The 13,827-nt window shown below is 42.5% G+C and overlaps 1 protein-coding gene across 4 annotated transcripts in view; it reads right to left on the bottom strand.

The window, feature by feature from the left end:
* Window positions 1-13,307, bottom strand: part of zbtb16a (zinc finger and BTB domain containing 16a) — a 256,217-nt gene extending 242,910 nt beyond the window's left edge. The window contains exons 1-3 of one of the 4 annotated variants that reach the window (XM_059639021.1): window positions 13,123-13,285; window positions 12,945-13,031; window positions 285-1,604 (exon numbers count right to left, since the gene is read on the bottom strand). In XM_059639021.1, coding sequence (XP_059495004.1) covers window positions 285-1,507 — 1,223 coding nt within the window. In that variant the 5' untranslated portion in view covers window positions 1,508-1,604; window positions 12,945-13,031; window positions 13,123-13,285. Of the gene's footprint in view, window positions 1-284; window positions 1,605-12,944; window positions 13,032-13,122 lie in introns of all 4 variants that reach the window. The other 3 variants (XM_059639024.1, XM_059639023.1, XM_059639020.1) reach the window with 3 other exon arrangements.
* Window positions 13,308-13,827: the final 520 nt, after the last annotated feature.

Here is a 13,827-nt window from a genome sequence, read left to right as displayed (position 1 = left end):
AGGGCTTGGACAGTGAGCCAGAGACCGGGATCTGAAATGACAGCTCGTGGAGCAAGATACAGGAACAAGATTGGGCGGGGACGGGAAGAGACAGGCCTTGGTTTCACAGTTCAGAAAAAGCCTCTTAACGTCCTATGACTATATAAATCCTTCAGATTTCTCTCATAGCACCCTGCTCCTAACCTTTTTAACCAGTTCCCTTTGCCAGCACTGAATAACCAGCACAGGGACTGGGTGCATTAAAACCCTTCAAGGAGTGCCACAAGTGGCTGTGATGTCCTTACCTGTGTTGCTCAATGGCTTCATTGTCTGATAGCTCCATTCCACAAACGTTACACCTCTCACTGGCCGATCTATTCTCAGACTTCATGCCTGCTGCAAGCTCACCCAATTTGTTGAAAAGTTCCCTCTGAATGAGACCTTGAGGCAGAAGCCCCCCATAACCAGTAAAGTCCATAGCAACAGAGAGTGTAGGCTGCACGTGGAGAGTAGAGGATAAGGAAGTAGGCACCTCCAACAGGCCGTCAGTTCTGCGGTTGAATTGGACAGGGTACAACATGCTGTGTTTCTCAGCCTGCATATTGGGGTTGTTCTCTAAGCTGCCTTGTACACCCAGTCCTGCCTCGTGAGCTTGCTCTCCCGAGTTCTCCTCACGAACATAGTGCAGCTCACGGGCACTGGTGATGACACTGCTACGTGTTGGTGTGCCAGGGGCTTCCTTGTACCTATCTGCGTCAGATATCTTTTCACTCCCTGAAGAGCCAGACTCACCAGTCTTGGGACTGGAGCCCTCCTCTACCTGCATCATTTCATGCTTGACTTCAGTTACCATGGGATGCCTGTCCGCAGCAGCAAATGCTTCATCTGCAGAGGTTTGTTGTAAAGACCCCTGAATAATTGACTGTCCAATGCTCATGAGACTATCTACAGCAGCTTTGGTGGGGCTCATTGCTGAAAGCCCAAATGATGTGGAGACAGAAGGACTTTGTTCTTCCATCGTCCTGACTGGTATAGCCTGGTTAGTCATATAGCCAACCTCTTCACTAGAAAGTTGTTTTGTCACCAATATATTCTTGTTAAACTTGGCCTTCCCTCCATCCTCATCCTCAGTGACTGTCATTTCTGCATCGTTATCATCTGTTGCCTGGATGGTCTCTAGAATCTTCAGACACTGTTCCTCCAGATACTCAATCTCCAGGATCTCAGCTGCGTACAGTAGATCATCCAAGTCTTCAACTTTCGCCTGTAGCGTGGCAGTGTAAGCGTACTCGAGAATCTGTTGGAAAGTCTTTGGTGAAAGGAAGTCCAAGGTGTAATGCTGACTGTTGCGAAGAAACAAAATTTCAAACATCTTGCTCGTACAAGCTAACACGGTCCGATGGGCATGAAATTCCTGACTGTCCACCAGGATCACCACATCACACAGAGTCCCCAAAAGTCGCATTTGGTTGGCTTTGTGAAGAAGTGCCGAGGGATGGCTGGGGTTCTGAAGCTTTATTAATCCCATTTTTAATCAAATCCACCACTCTGCTGTACGCTGAACCAACTCATGAGGCTGCCTATGGCTGTTGGTTACACGGCTTAGCGTAGAGGTGTTCAGTTACCTGCAGGAACAAAAAGTCAACATATTTTTAAAACTCTCTTCGATTTTGACATGAAAAGCAAGTTCCACTCTCCAAGTCCCCATTCCCTCTCACCACCCCCATATCTCACTTAGCCAATCCAAACACCCCAATCCCTAAGACAAATAGATTTAGATCTCAGTCTCCAAGTTCTTTCATAATCACATCCCATCCATTTCAGTACCACTCGCCCATCCTTCAAAAAACTGTCCATTCCAGTGACTCGGGGTTCTTATACAACTCAATACCTCATTCCACAAATTGCTCCCTGACCTCAATCACACCCTCAAAGGCAAAACCATCATAGAGAGGCATCCTAAAAAGTAAACCATTTCTCTCATTATCATCTTTCCCCCACTGCCTCAAGAATTCATTTGACCATCCTTCTTAGTTTGTTCTCTGCTGCCTGAATGATGGTATTGCATTAGCCCATCGGGAATACACCCAGGACCGGTTACATTAAGCTAACTCTGCTCTCCCATATCTCAACTTGAAACAAGTCCCAATCACCCATCACCCCTGTGGAACAACTGATTGCTGGTTCAGCAGTACTTCCATGTCAAAACTCTCCTCGTCATTTACACATCTCTATATTGCCTCATCCCACCACTCCCTCACTCTCCATAATCCCTAAAAGTGCTTTGGGAAAGGAAATCTTTTGCCCTTACCTGGTCTGACCTACACGTGAGTCCACACCTACATCTGTGGGGCTGACTCTGAACTGCCTCCTAGACAATCAGGGATAGCCTAGCCAGCAATGCCTACATCCCATGAATGAATGAAAACAAAGGTTAACACTGAGCATGAACTGCAGCCTTTCCTAGAAAATGATAAAATTTTTATATAGTGATTTAAAATGATACCTTAAACAAAAGTCCCAAAACTGTGCTTATAATTTTATTTCCCCTTGCAGAATTCTTCCTAAACCCTGGTTATTGTTTATTATGTGCTGCACTGTAGAACATTAAGTGCTTTAGTCATAAATCAATATAGCCACAAATATAGTACTTAATCCATGGTGACAAATGCTTTTTGTGATGGTTATTTTCTATCCTGCTTTATTCCCAGACGCAGCACTAGGCAAAACCTTCCATCTTCCTAAATTAATTAACAGCCAAAATGATCACTATCCCTGATAAACTTTGATAGTCAAGATTAATCATTTGAAATTTCCACAGGACAAACAAAAGGTGGTAATTTGATTGAAGTATGGCAATGAACACAGTGCAATTCAGTGAATGCCCAGAGACATTATTGGGATATCCAGCATTATCGACCATTGCAACCCAACTAAACCATGGGAGGGTGCACAGAATGCAAAAAAAAAAGGGTGAGTGGGGGTGGTGAGAAAGAAGAGAGAGGCAGCAACCACAAAATAGCAATTTTAAAAGATATTTGGAAAAAATAGAGTGTTATCGTGACCTGCAGTGCAACATCAGCAAGTGTAAGGGAAGCAAATTTAAGCATCAGTTTCAGAAGGATATACTTAGCCTAATGTTTCTTTTTCCTTTTGTCAGAAAACGGCAGAGAATGGGATGAATTGGATAGCTCTTTTAGACAGAGTGCGCAAGCATACAGGGCTGAGTACCTTCCTTCTGTACCATAGAATTCTATCGTGTGAATGACACAAATATACAAGTGTTATGTAAAACCTGAAGCTAAGTAGTCAAGTATCCCCTGATGCTGTCTGTTGGCACCTTCACTTTCAGTAATTTGATATGGCTCTATTCCAATTGGCTCCAAATTGGCTGCTAACATTTGGCTCGTCAAAGCCAAATGTTCTTGGGCAGAACATTTATGTTGCCAAGGTCTGTAATCATCCAGTACCTGATTATACTATCACCGCATGGAGTGTGTCTTGAGAACAACCTTCAACCTTTGGGCCTTGTTTGTTAGAACTCAGGCTGCATTGCATGGTTACCCAGCAGTGGGGCCACATCAAAACCATGTGGATCTCAACACCCCAGCAACAAAAAACACACCCAAGGTCAGTCAACATGACTAATCCACAGCAAGAAACTTTAATTGCATAAAATGGTGGAAAGGTGTGGGAGCAAGCAGTAAATGGCATTAATGAACAGAAGAGGCCATTTGTCCCAACTGTGTTACATGAATGCTGCCCTCACACCTATTGATATACCGTTCTAGTTTTATCCCCACAATCTTTTCCAGCTTCACCTTAAATGCATTATCCAATTTGTTTCAACTAGTGGCAAATTCCATATTGTTTAAATGTGAAAATTTTGTTTCTCACGATTTTATAACGATCATAAATTTATGGTTCCGAGTTTCAAAACCCTGAGCAGAAACAGCTCTATGGTTTAAACCTTGCAATGGGAAAGATATGATGCTAAGAGAGAGTTCCAGTCTGTCACTGCCTCATAGATCTCTTTTCGACAGACAGCCCCAATCTGTTCGACCTGTCCTGATCTGATCATTGTTATTCCATATTATTCAAAAGGGCAATCATTAATTCACACAACCACCTCAAGTTACCCATGGGCAGAAAAACAGAACTGACAGGACAAGGTGTTGGTAGCAAACATTGTTTAAAAGTATGATCAGCAACAGTTTGTAGTATGATACACGGCAAACATTCACTCATTGGCTGATTTAGAAACATTAAGAAGACAACAAAGTACCCAACTTGGTATCTTTGAAGGTAGGTAGCTTTCAGTAATTTGATATGGCTCCAAATTGGCTGCTAATATTTGGCTCAGCAAAGCCAGTTGTTCTACCCGAGAACATTTATGTTGCCAAGGTCTGTAATCATCCAGTACCTGATTATACTATCACTGCATGGATCTTTGTATCTTTGAATACCCATTCTTCCAGAATGAATTTACAAAGAATTTAAGACTCAAGAGAGAGAGAAGGAATGAGGAACTTGCACAAGTGGAATACATCAGAAGGGTTCGAAGTGCAACATGATCCACTAGCAGTGTCACCAAGGATTTTGCTGCCCTCCAAGCCTATGTACTCTACCACCACCAAGCACAGAATGCAACAGGTACTTGGAAATGCCGCCACCACCTTTGGGAGATAAATCACCTATATCACCATTCCTTCTTCACAAAGTTATAAATTCTGAAACTCCCTCGCCAAAGGTACTATGGGTGTACCTTCACCATCTGGGCTACAAGCAACTCAAGGATATCACACACTGTCAGCATTGTAAAGGTAATTAGAGATGGATAATAAAGACTGATAATAAAGGTGATTACAGACGTTGGCAACATAGTTGTTCTATCCGAGAACATTTGGCTTTGCTGAGCCAAATGTTAGCAGGCGGCAACAACACTCAATTCTCATGAAAAAATATATTAAATTTTCAAATGTGGGACCCTGTGTCTTCAAAGTGACATACTAAATATAAAACAAATTAAAATTCAAGTACTTCTTCAGGAACCTGTGAACTTTTGGTTGAGTGGGTTCTGGATTGTAAAACGCCAGTTGAAATGGAGTGAAATTTATGTTCGGTGGGAGCATATCTGCTACAGACTCCAAACAGTTCCACCAAATGCTGACATGTCCCAGTCAGAATTCAGAGTTGACATCCAGGAATCTTGGGATCTGAAGTTTAGAATTCACTTCCTGCTGTGTACATTTTACTAACTCCAAGCCTACTGTATGGTATGTAGGAGCCTATATCACTTACCCATCATATTAGCTTGCAAATTCCTCTATTATCCACTGTCTCCAAAAAGGGAAGATTGCAAAGATATGAAAACAGCAAATTTAATATTGGTGTTAGTGAGAAATAGAAACTGACCTCAGTCAAAATATCCATATCCACCAGCATTGGAAATGTATTATGTTGAGTAGACTAGTACTAACAGAATCTAAATTAAAGTGACTTTCAGCACATACAATTTCCTCACACCCAGTCATTATTACTGACATGACCTTGATTAGCAATATGCTGTGTAGACGCTGAATACACAAGCATCAGGTTTCATATAATAGTCCAGGTCGGAAGAAGGCCATTCTTGAAACAACTCCTCTGCTCTCTCCCTCTTTTCTTTATGTATTGTCCATTATCCCCTGCTTCGAAAAAGTTCACTATTAAATTTGTTTTTGCTTTCCTTTCAGACAGCACATTCCAGGCCACAACAACTCAATATTTCATTCAATTTCTCAGTCTGTTACAGAAAAGTGGAAAGTCAAACCCCTCTGATAGATAAACCCAAACACAAGCCCCAAACTGTTAGGTAGGTAAGCTAATAATAAAACCTGAAACACTCAGAAGCTCATCTCACCTTTATAATCTGTTAAAGGAGTGGTTAAATGAGAGAAAATCCCAGATATCCACTTTATTTGCAACAATTTACTTATTTCGCCTTGAGTGAACAAATTAATAGACTTACTAGCAAACCAAACAATTCCCCCCTGGACTACTAATTATCCCTAACTGGCCTAAATTCTACTGAAATGCAGTTCAAATAAACACAACATCCCACTTATATAAATCCAATTAAAACAAAAAATTAAAACTTAATCTCTCCAAATTCACACAGACTGTCTTCTGGAATGTTCTGCCTTCTCTGTTACACCACAAATGCCTTCCTTCCACTGATTCTGCTGTGAGGGATGTTTTTCTCTGATTTTTTTCAGTGAGGACTTGGAGTTAAAATGCTTTGGTACCATTTTTGGGTACGAAGAGCAATTCAAGACTAACACAATCCTAACTTGTACCATTCAAATGATGCAGAAGCAATCTTGTTAAGTGTAAATAAAATTTGCGCAACCTCATCTTTTTGCATCTCTCGCATTTAGCCAAAGTATTTCCACTCCCAATGTTTCACCCAAGTGAGTTGTGCTCTCCCTTTGGAGAATCAGGAGATCATGGTTTCAAATCCCACACCAATCCTAGGGCACCTGAATCATTCTTAGACTATTCGAGGCACTGTCAGAATGTTAAACGGAGACTCATTTACCCAGAACTACTTGGAGTGGAAGGGATGTTCTCCCTGGTCAACATTCCACCTCAAAAAACCTAAATGGGAAATTCATCATTCACAAGTTAAGAAAATTCTTAACTTTTAACCCCTCCAAACCCATTGTCTTCCTCAACTCAGCTTTACAATCTCACACAAGATCTGTATGTCTCTAACATTGACTTCCTAGGCAAACCTGACATTTTAAAATAAAAATTCCACAAACTGTGTCCATGTTTTCAGCTTTCTGGATCTGAAACTCCAGAATTCCCACTAAAACCTATGTCTGACCAAGATTTTAGTCATCCAACCAAATATCTCCTTACATGGTCAGTATTAAATTTTATTGCATAGCTCTCCCAAAATGTTTCTAGATGTTTTACTCCATTAAAAAGGCTGCTTTAAAAATACAAGCTGTTGTTGGAGTTTGGTACATTGGTATACAGAAGATGCATATAATGTTTCTGCAACATACCCAGCAACGACATATTTGGGATGTAATTAAAACAAAATCAAAAGAACCGTGGATGCTGCAAATCAGGAACAAAAACAGAAGTTGCTGGAAGAGTTCAGCAGGTCGGTCAGCATTTGTGAGGAAAAAGAATCAGACTAAACGTTTCGGGTCCAGTGACCATTCCTCAGAACCAGGAATTGTGGAAGGATCACTGGACCCAAAACATGAACTCTCATTTCTCTTCAGAAACTGACAGACCTGCTGAGCTTTTCTAGTTTGTGAAGTGCTTTGGCAATTAATGACATTCTTTATAAACACAAGTAATGGCTAAACCAAATAAACTGGATAAGCTAACTGCATCTTCCTGGAAATGGTTTCATGTCAAATCATCTCTTTATTCTTGTGTTGAGAGGCAATCAATATTTGCATAAGCAATTCCAATAACACTAAGCAAAGGAATAGAAATTTCTAACTTCCAGACAAAAGAGAACATCATTTCATTTTCAGCACAGACTGTAATTTACTTACAAAAAGGAATTCAATGTAGAAAATCATCCAAAATGGATGTCTATTAGGAGAGGCCATTGACTTTTTAAGTATGCAAAATCTACTGCTCATGGAGCTTATGAAGAATTTTTTGTTTTCTCACTCACTAGGACATTACACTCTCCATGTTTAAATTTTGACCTCAAAACAGGACTGTTTCAAGGCAGTAAGACACCCCAGAAGTACAGCTGGTGCAAGAAAAAAACTATTTAGAAATTTGATGATCGTGTCCCAATATTGTCATAGGATAAGCATCCGTCATTCCACATAATGCGTGCACCATGTTCCAAAAGGAACTGCTGCCTCTAAAAGCTATATCCTCAAATCTTTACATTTCTTTCTAACTCAATAGCCAGTGCAATTAACAATTATACTGTTATATCTCATGTCCTTTTCTTATAACTCTCCTTCCTTTTCCCACCCCTCATCCATTCACTGACAACAAAACTTTTCAACTTCCCGCTCAAGTACTATTATTCCTGACTGCACACAGAAATTTGAGGACAATGAACGCTAACAAAGCATATTGTAAGGATTGCACCATGGAACAGGGTCTTTCACCTGATGCCAAAACAATCCTTCAACTGTGGAAAAGCTAAACTGTCTTCATTAGGTAGAGAAATAAACTTTTAAATAAAAAAAAAGAGAAAAATCACCTTTATGGGTTTTACAAATTTAGTTGACAAATTGGAGCAAGGGTTTGGCACAGGAAAAGATCTCAAAACTTCCCTGCTCAACAGGCAACAGAGACCACACTTCAAAAAAAAGACTTTGAAAACACTATGGAACATTAAAAGGTCAAGACAGACTATATAAATGCACATATTTAAAAATCAAAATGCACGGAAATAATTTTTGCCTCCATAGCATTTTTGGGGTAGGTAATTACAAATTTTCTTTCTAAAATTCTTTTAGAGGATATGCGTGTTACTGACTGGGCCAATACTTGTTTTCAATCAATCACTGTTTGCCCTGCAGAAGGTGATGGCAAGCTGCATTCTTGAACCGCCACAGTCCTTGAGGTGTAGATACACCCAAAGCGCTGTTAGGAAGGGAGTGCCAGCATTTTGACCCAGCAACAGTGAAGGAATGGTGATGTAGTTCCAAGTCAGGATATTATGATGTGGTTTGGAGGGGAACTTGCTCATTCCTGGAATTCTTATTCTTTATAATAAACAAGTCCTTCTGAGCAAACTGATCAAAATTGGTCTCTCACTCATTTCCATTTGAGTTCCTTAATCTATTTGCAATTTACTGTAAAAGTATTGTGATTTTCAAATCATCTATAACATTTAATGCTTACACAAGGAGATTTTTCTTTAATCATTGTCCCAAACAGAAATTAACCTCTTTCAAACTTTTCCTCACAAATCACCCTCATTACCCTTCGGAATCTGTCACATTGCTCCTTTCAACAGCTGACTTACTTTGGGAGTCACCTTATATGTACTCTAAAAGGAATGCCTCTGCAGTTATTCAACCACAAAGTGCATCACTGACTCAAACATTCAATGACTGTGATGTTGGAAAAATACTATCAGGAGGGGGTTCTACCCTTGGGAGCACAGAGTCAGGTACACAATTTTCAAATAATTGGCCAGAGAAGAGTGAGGAGAAGACGGGAGACTGGATAAATGAGGGAGAAAGCAATTTTGCAGATTGTGACATAGCACAGTCTTTTTTTTCCATGTAAAGCACAGTGGCTACCTGTAATTTATTGGGCTGAACTGTCTGTACCTATGCTCTAGATATCAATGATCTTCACAGCATTCTAATTTTTAAAACTACATTTTGAGTGAGGATTGTAGAGAATAAAAAATGTCTGGGACAATTGAAAGTAACAGAGGTGGAGGGAAACAATAGAGAAAGAAGGGTCAGAGAACTGGAAAGACAGAAGGTTAAAAAATTGATATGACATTAAAATAAAAGAAATAGCATGAATATTTTTAATTTCAAAGTAGTTCTATGCGCATAATTACAAGAACACTAAAACAAAACGATCTTGGTTATTTTGACAATGCAATTTTGGGCCAAAGAATACAGAACAGCTGAGAGAAGAATGGAAGGGAAACTAGGGACAGGCAATAAATGAAGGCCTGCCAGAAACACCTATGTCCCACAGCAGAATAAAAAGTTCACTAGCACAGAGCATAGTTAAAGAGTCAGGACTGAAAAAGGCCCTTTGACCAATCCTGTCCATGGCAGTCATTGACCCATTCTCAACAATTTTCTGGCACTTGGTCTGTGGCCTTGTACACAGTAGCATTTCAAGTTCTCATCTAAGCAGCCTTTGCATGCCTTGACAGTTCCCTGCTCTACCACCCTTTTAGGCAGCAAGTTCCAGATGCCCACCACCCAAGGGACTAAAAATTCTTCGATCCTCCTGCTCCTTATCTCAAAACTGTTGAGGGGAGTGTCATCGAGTCATTTCAGGGAAGTCATGAGAGAAATGAAGGAAACGCCGAGAGTGAGATGAAAAGGGAAAAGGAGGAATGTGGCATGAAGTTGATGGGCCAAGCGACCTGCTTTGTGCATATGTAATAAAACATTAACAATCTGAGCAGACGTTGAGGGATTGATTAGGTTTGAGAAAGGCTAAAAAGTACATACTGGGCCCAAAAGGCAAAGCTGGCCACAGAGAGGTATTTATTACATGCTCTACCCAATGAGATTGCAATACCAACACATTACAAGAAAACAAAATTCTGCCGCAACTATAGAAGATACTATTATTGTAATTAGGCCGGATAGAAGAGGCTCGTTGATCCATCGAATCTGTACACTAAATCTACACTATGCTCTGCTACTCAGTATATTCCACTAGTGGTAAGAAAGTTATTGGGTCAGGCAGCATCTTTGGGGCACAAAAGCTGACGTTTCGGGCCTAGACCCTTCATCAGAGAGTAAGATGCTGCTTGGCCTGCTGTGTTCATCCAGCCCCACACTTTGTTATCTGGGATTCTCCAGCATCTGCAGTTCCCATTATCTCTCATTCCACCAGTGGGGCAGCTGAGGCCTCCTCAAACATATTCTGAATTTAGAAAGCGAAATAAAAGCCACAAAGAGCTCGGCTGGGCAAATAAGGTCATTGGATAGCTGTGAGGGACTGAAGTTCACTTTTGAGCAAATGTCACCGGACCCGAAATCTTAACTGATTTTGTTTCTTCACAGATGCTGCCAGACCTGCTGAGCTTTTCCAGCAACTTCTGTTTTTGTTCCTGATTTACAGCATCCGCAGTTCTTTCGGTTTTTTTTATTCAAGGGACTGAGTCATTCCTAACTGCGAGCAAAGGTGTGCCGGAGAGGGGCGAAGGGGGCAGGAAATCGGCGGAGAGGGGGAATTGCTGCTGTTGATAAGGCACCGACAGATCTCAGACCCTGGGACCAGCACCTCAATGGAGGGGCTCGGACGGAGGGACAGGGAGCGAGACCATGTTCGGGAAACCGTTTCGCAATTCACTGCACCTTCAAAACCGACAATTTATTAAAATATCATGTCGATGGGAGGGGAGAAATCCGCCCCATTACAGAGACGGATCCCACAAGAAGGCCCTGTTGGGTTGGGTTATAAAAAGCAACATTGAAGATCAACTTCCCGGAGGGGGGTTTTGGAAGAAGAGAATCGCTAAAGTCGATGACACATGAGCATATGTCCCTGCTGGGCCTCCCCTTCATCACTGCGGGAGAGCGAGAGGAAATCCCCGCTTTCTATCTCCCATCCCTCCGCTTGTACACTGGATAATTCCAACAGGTCGCAGTGCCCCACTCAGGCGGCCGTTCAGCCCATCGCGTTTGCCCAAGCTCTTCCAAGGAGCAGCATTACTCACCACTTGCTCTTCAATCCCCACCCACAACCATCACCCCCATATTACCATTGCTCATGGCTCCGCGGGGAGTTAAGTAGTAACTGCGATAAGGGGACGTCAAGTTTTTTCCCCCCTAACTCGTTAAGTACCACCAGGTCTCCCTCCCCAAATTCCCAGGGGGTTGGGGTGGGCAAGAAAAATGAAATTAGTTTTTAGGGTCCCCTGCAAAACAAAGGATAAAACTCCCGGTGCTAAAAATTGAATAGTACAGAAATGGACAAGTGATTTTAAAAAGTCGGGACATCTTTCGCCACATGCGTGAACTCACTTGTGAACTGTAATCATTAACTGAGCCAGTAAGATTTCAACGTTCCCGTGATTATAGTCTGCCACCTGCCTGCTGTGGGTTATCTCGCTCCAATTGCAAACAGAGATCACTTCTCAGCTCCAAAATATCATAACCTGGCCAGGCTGGAAGTTTTCCTGAAGATTCAGCAGTTGTTTTTATAAATATCAAAAGCCCCCAGTCAGATCAATCAATTTTCGTAGAAATAGAATACATCTTTAAGAGCGCTAACAGCGAGGCAGGCTGTTCCGTAAGCAGCTGAAGCTTCGATCAGTATTTTAAGTTCGGAAGTCCTGTTTGTGTGACGGGGGCGTTGTAGATATCCTCGATCAGAGGCACCGGGCAGCACTCGGCTTCCCTGAAATCCAGCGGAGCTGGCGATAGCCGGTGTTTCTGGACCCTGTCTCACTCACTCCATCCCTCCCTACCATTTCTCCCCAGCCCTCTCCCGCATCCTTTACCTTCCCCATCCGCCCTCCAAAACCCTCCGAAAATGTACATTTCGGGTCAGTCTCACCCAGTGGACTCGCTTTTGGTTAATTTCATAGACACAATAGGACGCGTCCGATCAGATCCGTTGAAAATGCAACTAACAAACCCGGGGGCGGGGGAGATAAATGTGGGAGAGATATAAAGAAAAGGGGGCAAAGAAAGATAGGATAAAATAAGAAAGTTGTAGCCAGAAAAAGGAAAAATAAACAAATATTGTACAAGAAAAGAATTACAAATCTGAATTAGCCTGCAATCCTTCCGAAATGTCAAAAAAGGATTTAACAGGACTGCGGGGAGATGTGTTTATAACGGTACTTCCAACCCCCCGCGCCCCCCGGGGGTCAATCTCAGCAGCAAAGAGATTTAAAAATCTAACACCATCTTCCCCCACCACACACACGCACACACAAAAAGACGAAACGCTCCCCGGACCGAAAGATGAGATTTCAGCAGTGGTTTCTCAGTCTCCCCTGCGCTGGTGCTGGCTGTAAATGGGAGTAAGAGGGGTCGGGGCCTCCGCCATCAGTCTTCAGATAAACAGAGAGACAAACACAGGCGGCGGCTAACACCGCAGAGAAACCGGACCCGGCTCCGCGTCCAAAGGTAGAATGGAACCGGGAGAGAGATCCCACATCTGTGCGGGGAAGCAGCTTGAAATTCCAAGTGCCGGCTAACAAAGACGGATCCGCCAGCTCTCTCTCTCTCTCTCTCACACACACACACACACATTTACAAACGTACCTCAGAAACACAGTTTCAGTCCCAGCTACTACAGGGATGCACACCGGTATCTCATCAAGTGAGCTCCCGGGACAAAAAACATTTTCTCTGCAAACAAAGCAAGCCAAATGCAAAAAAAGTCAAACACCATTAAATAATCAGACAAGGCAGATAGTTATATTATTCGGTTTTTGCATACCTTTCCCCCTCTTTCCAAATAAACACGTCTGTGTTTTTTTATATATCGATACAATCGTCTTTTCATTCAGTAGCGGCCTCAGTCTGGAGGTACTCACCGAATTATGCACGCTATTATTAGCGCAGCATACAAAACAGTTCACAGTGCGCGCCGCACTCGCTCACATCCACCTCTCCGGCTCCATGTAGCAAATCAGCAGATTGGAGACGTCATCGCCCCGCGTCTCTCCCCCCCCCCCAAATACTCACTCAAGGCCACATCAGAGAACTACAACCGAACCAACATCAGCTCCCTGTGACAACTGCTGCTTCGCCATCTTTGATCCTGGCACCAGCTTCCCCTCTCTTTCCATCGCCCCCCTCCCCTTCTACAGCACTACTCCATACACACCATCCCCACAAACCCCTACCCATTCCACTGTGTTGTCTCCCACCTCCAAGTCCAGTGGGAACATCAAACAGCTCCTCCAACTCCCCAGGGGCTGTGGGATCGCCCTCCTCCCCCTTCATCAATCCCATCTTTTCAACAAAATAAAACACAAACTGTTGAGGATAAACCTCAGCGGTTCTAGCAGTAGTGTGTTAACGTTACAAGTCTGATGACTCCTCGTCAGAACGACCTTTTTAAAAGGTGATCACACGTTTATTTGATGTGTCAGTAAACGTCCTCAACGTTGGGAAGTAGCGGAATGTCGGGGTGTTGCCT

Source organism: Stegostoma tigrinum, chromosome 32, assembly GCF_030684315.1.
Source record: "Stegostoma tigrinum isolate sSteTig4 chromosome 32, sSteTig4.hap1, whole genome shotgun sequence".
NCBI classification, from domain to species: domain Eukaryota; kingdom Metazoa; phylum Chordata; class Chondrichthyes; order Orectolobiformes; family Stegostomatidae; genus Stegostoma; species Stegostoma tigrinum.
Note: the sequence above shows the minus strand (reverse complement) of the source record. Positions and strands in the feature narration are given on the sequence as shown.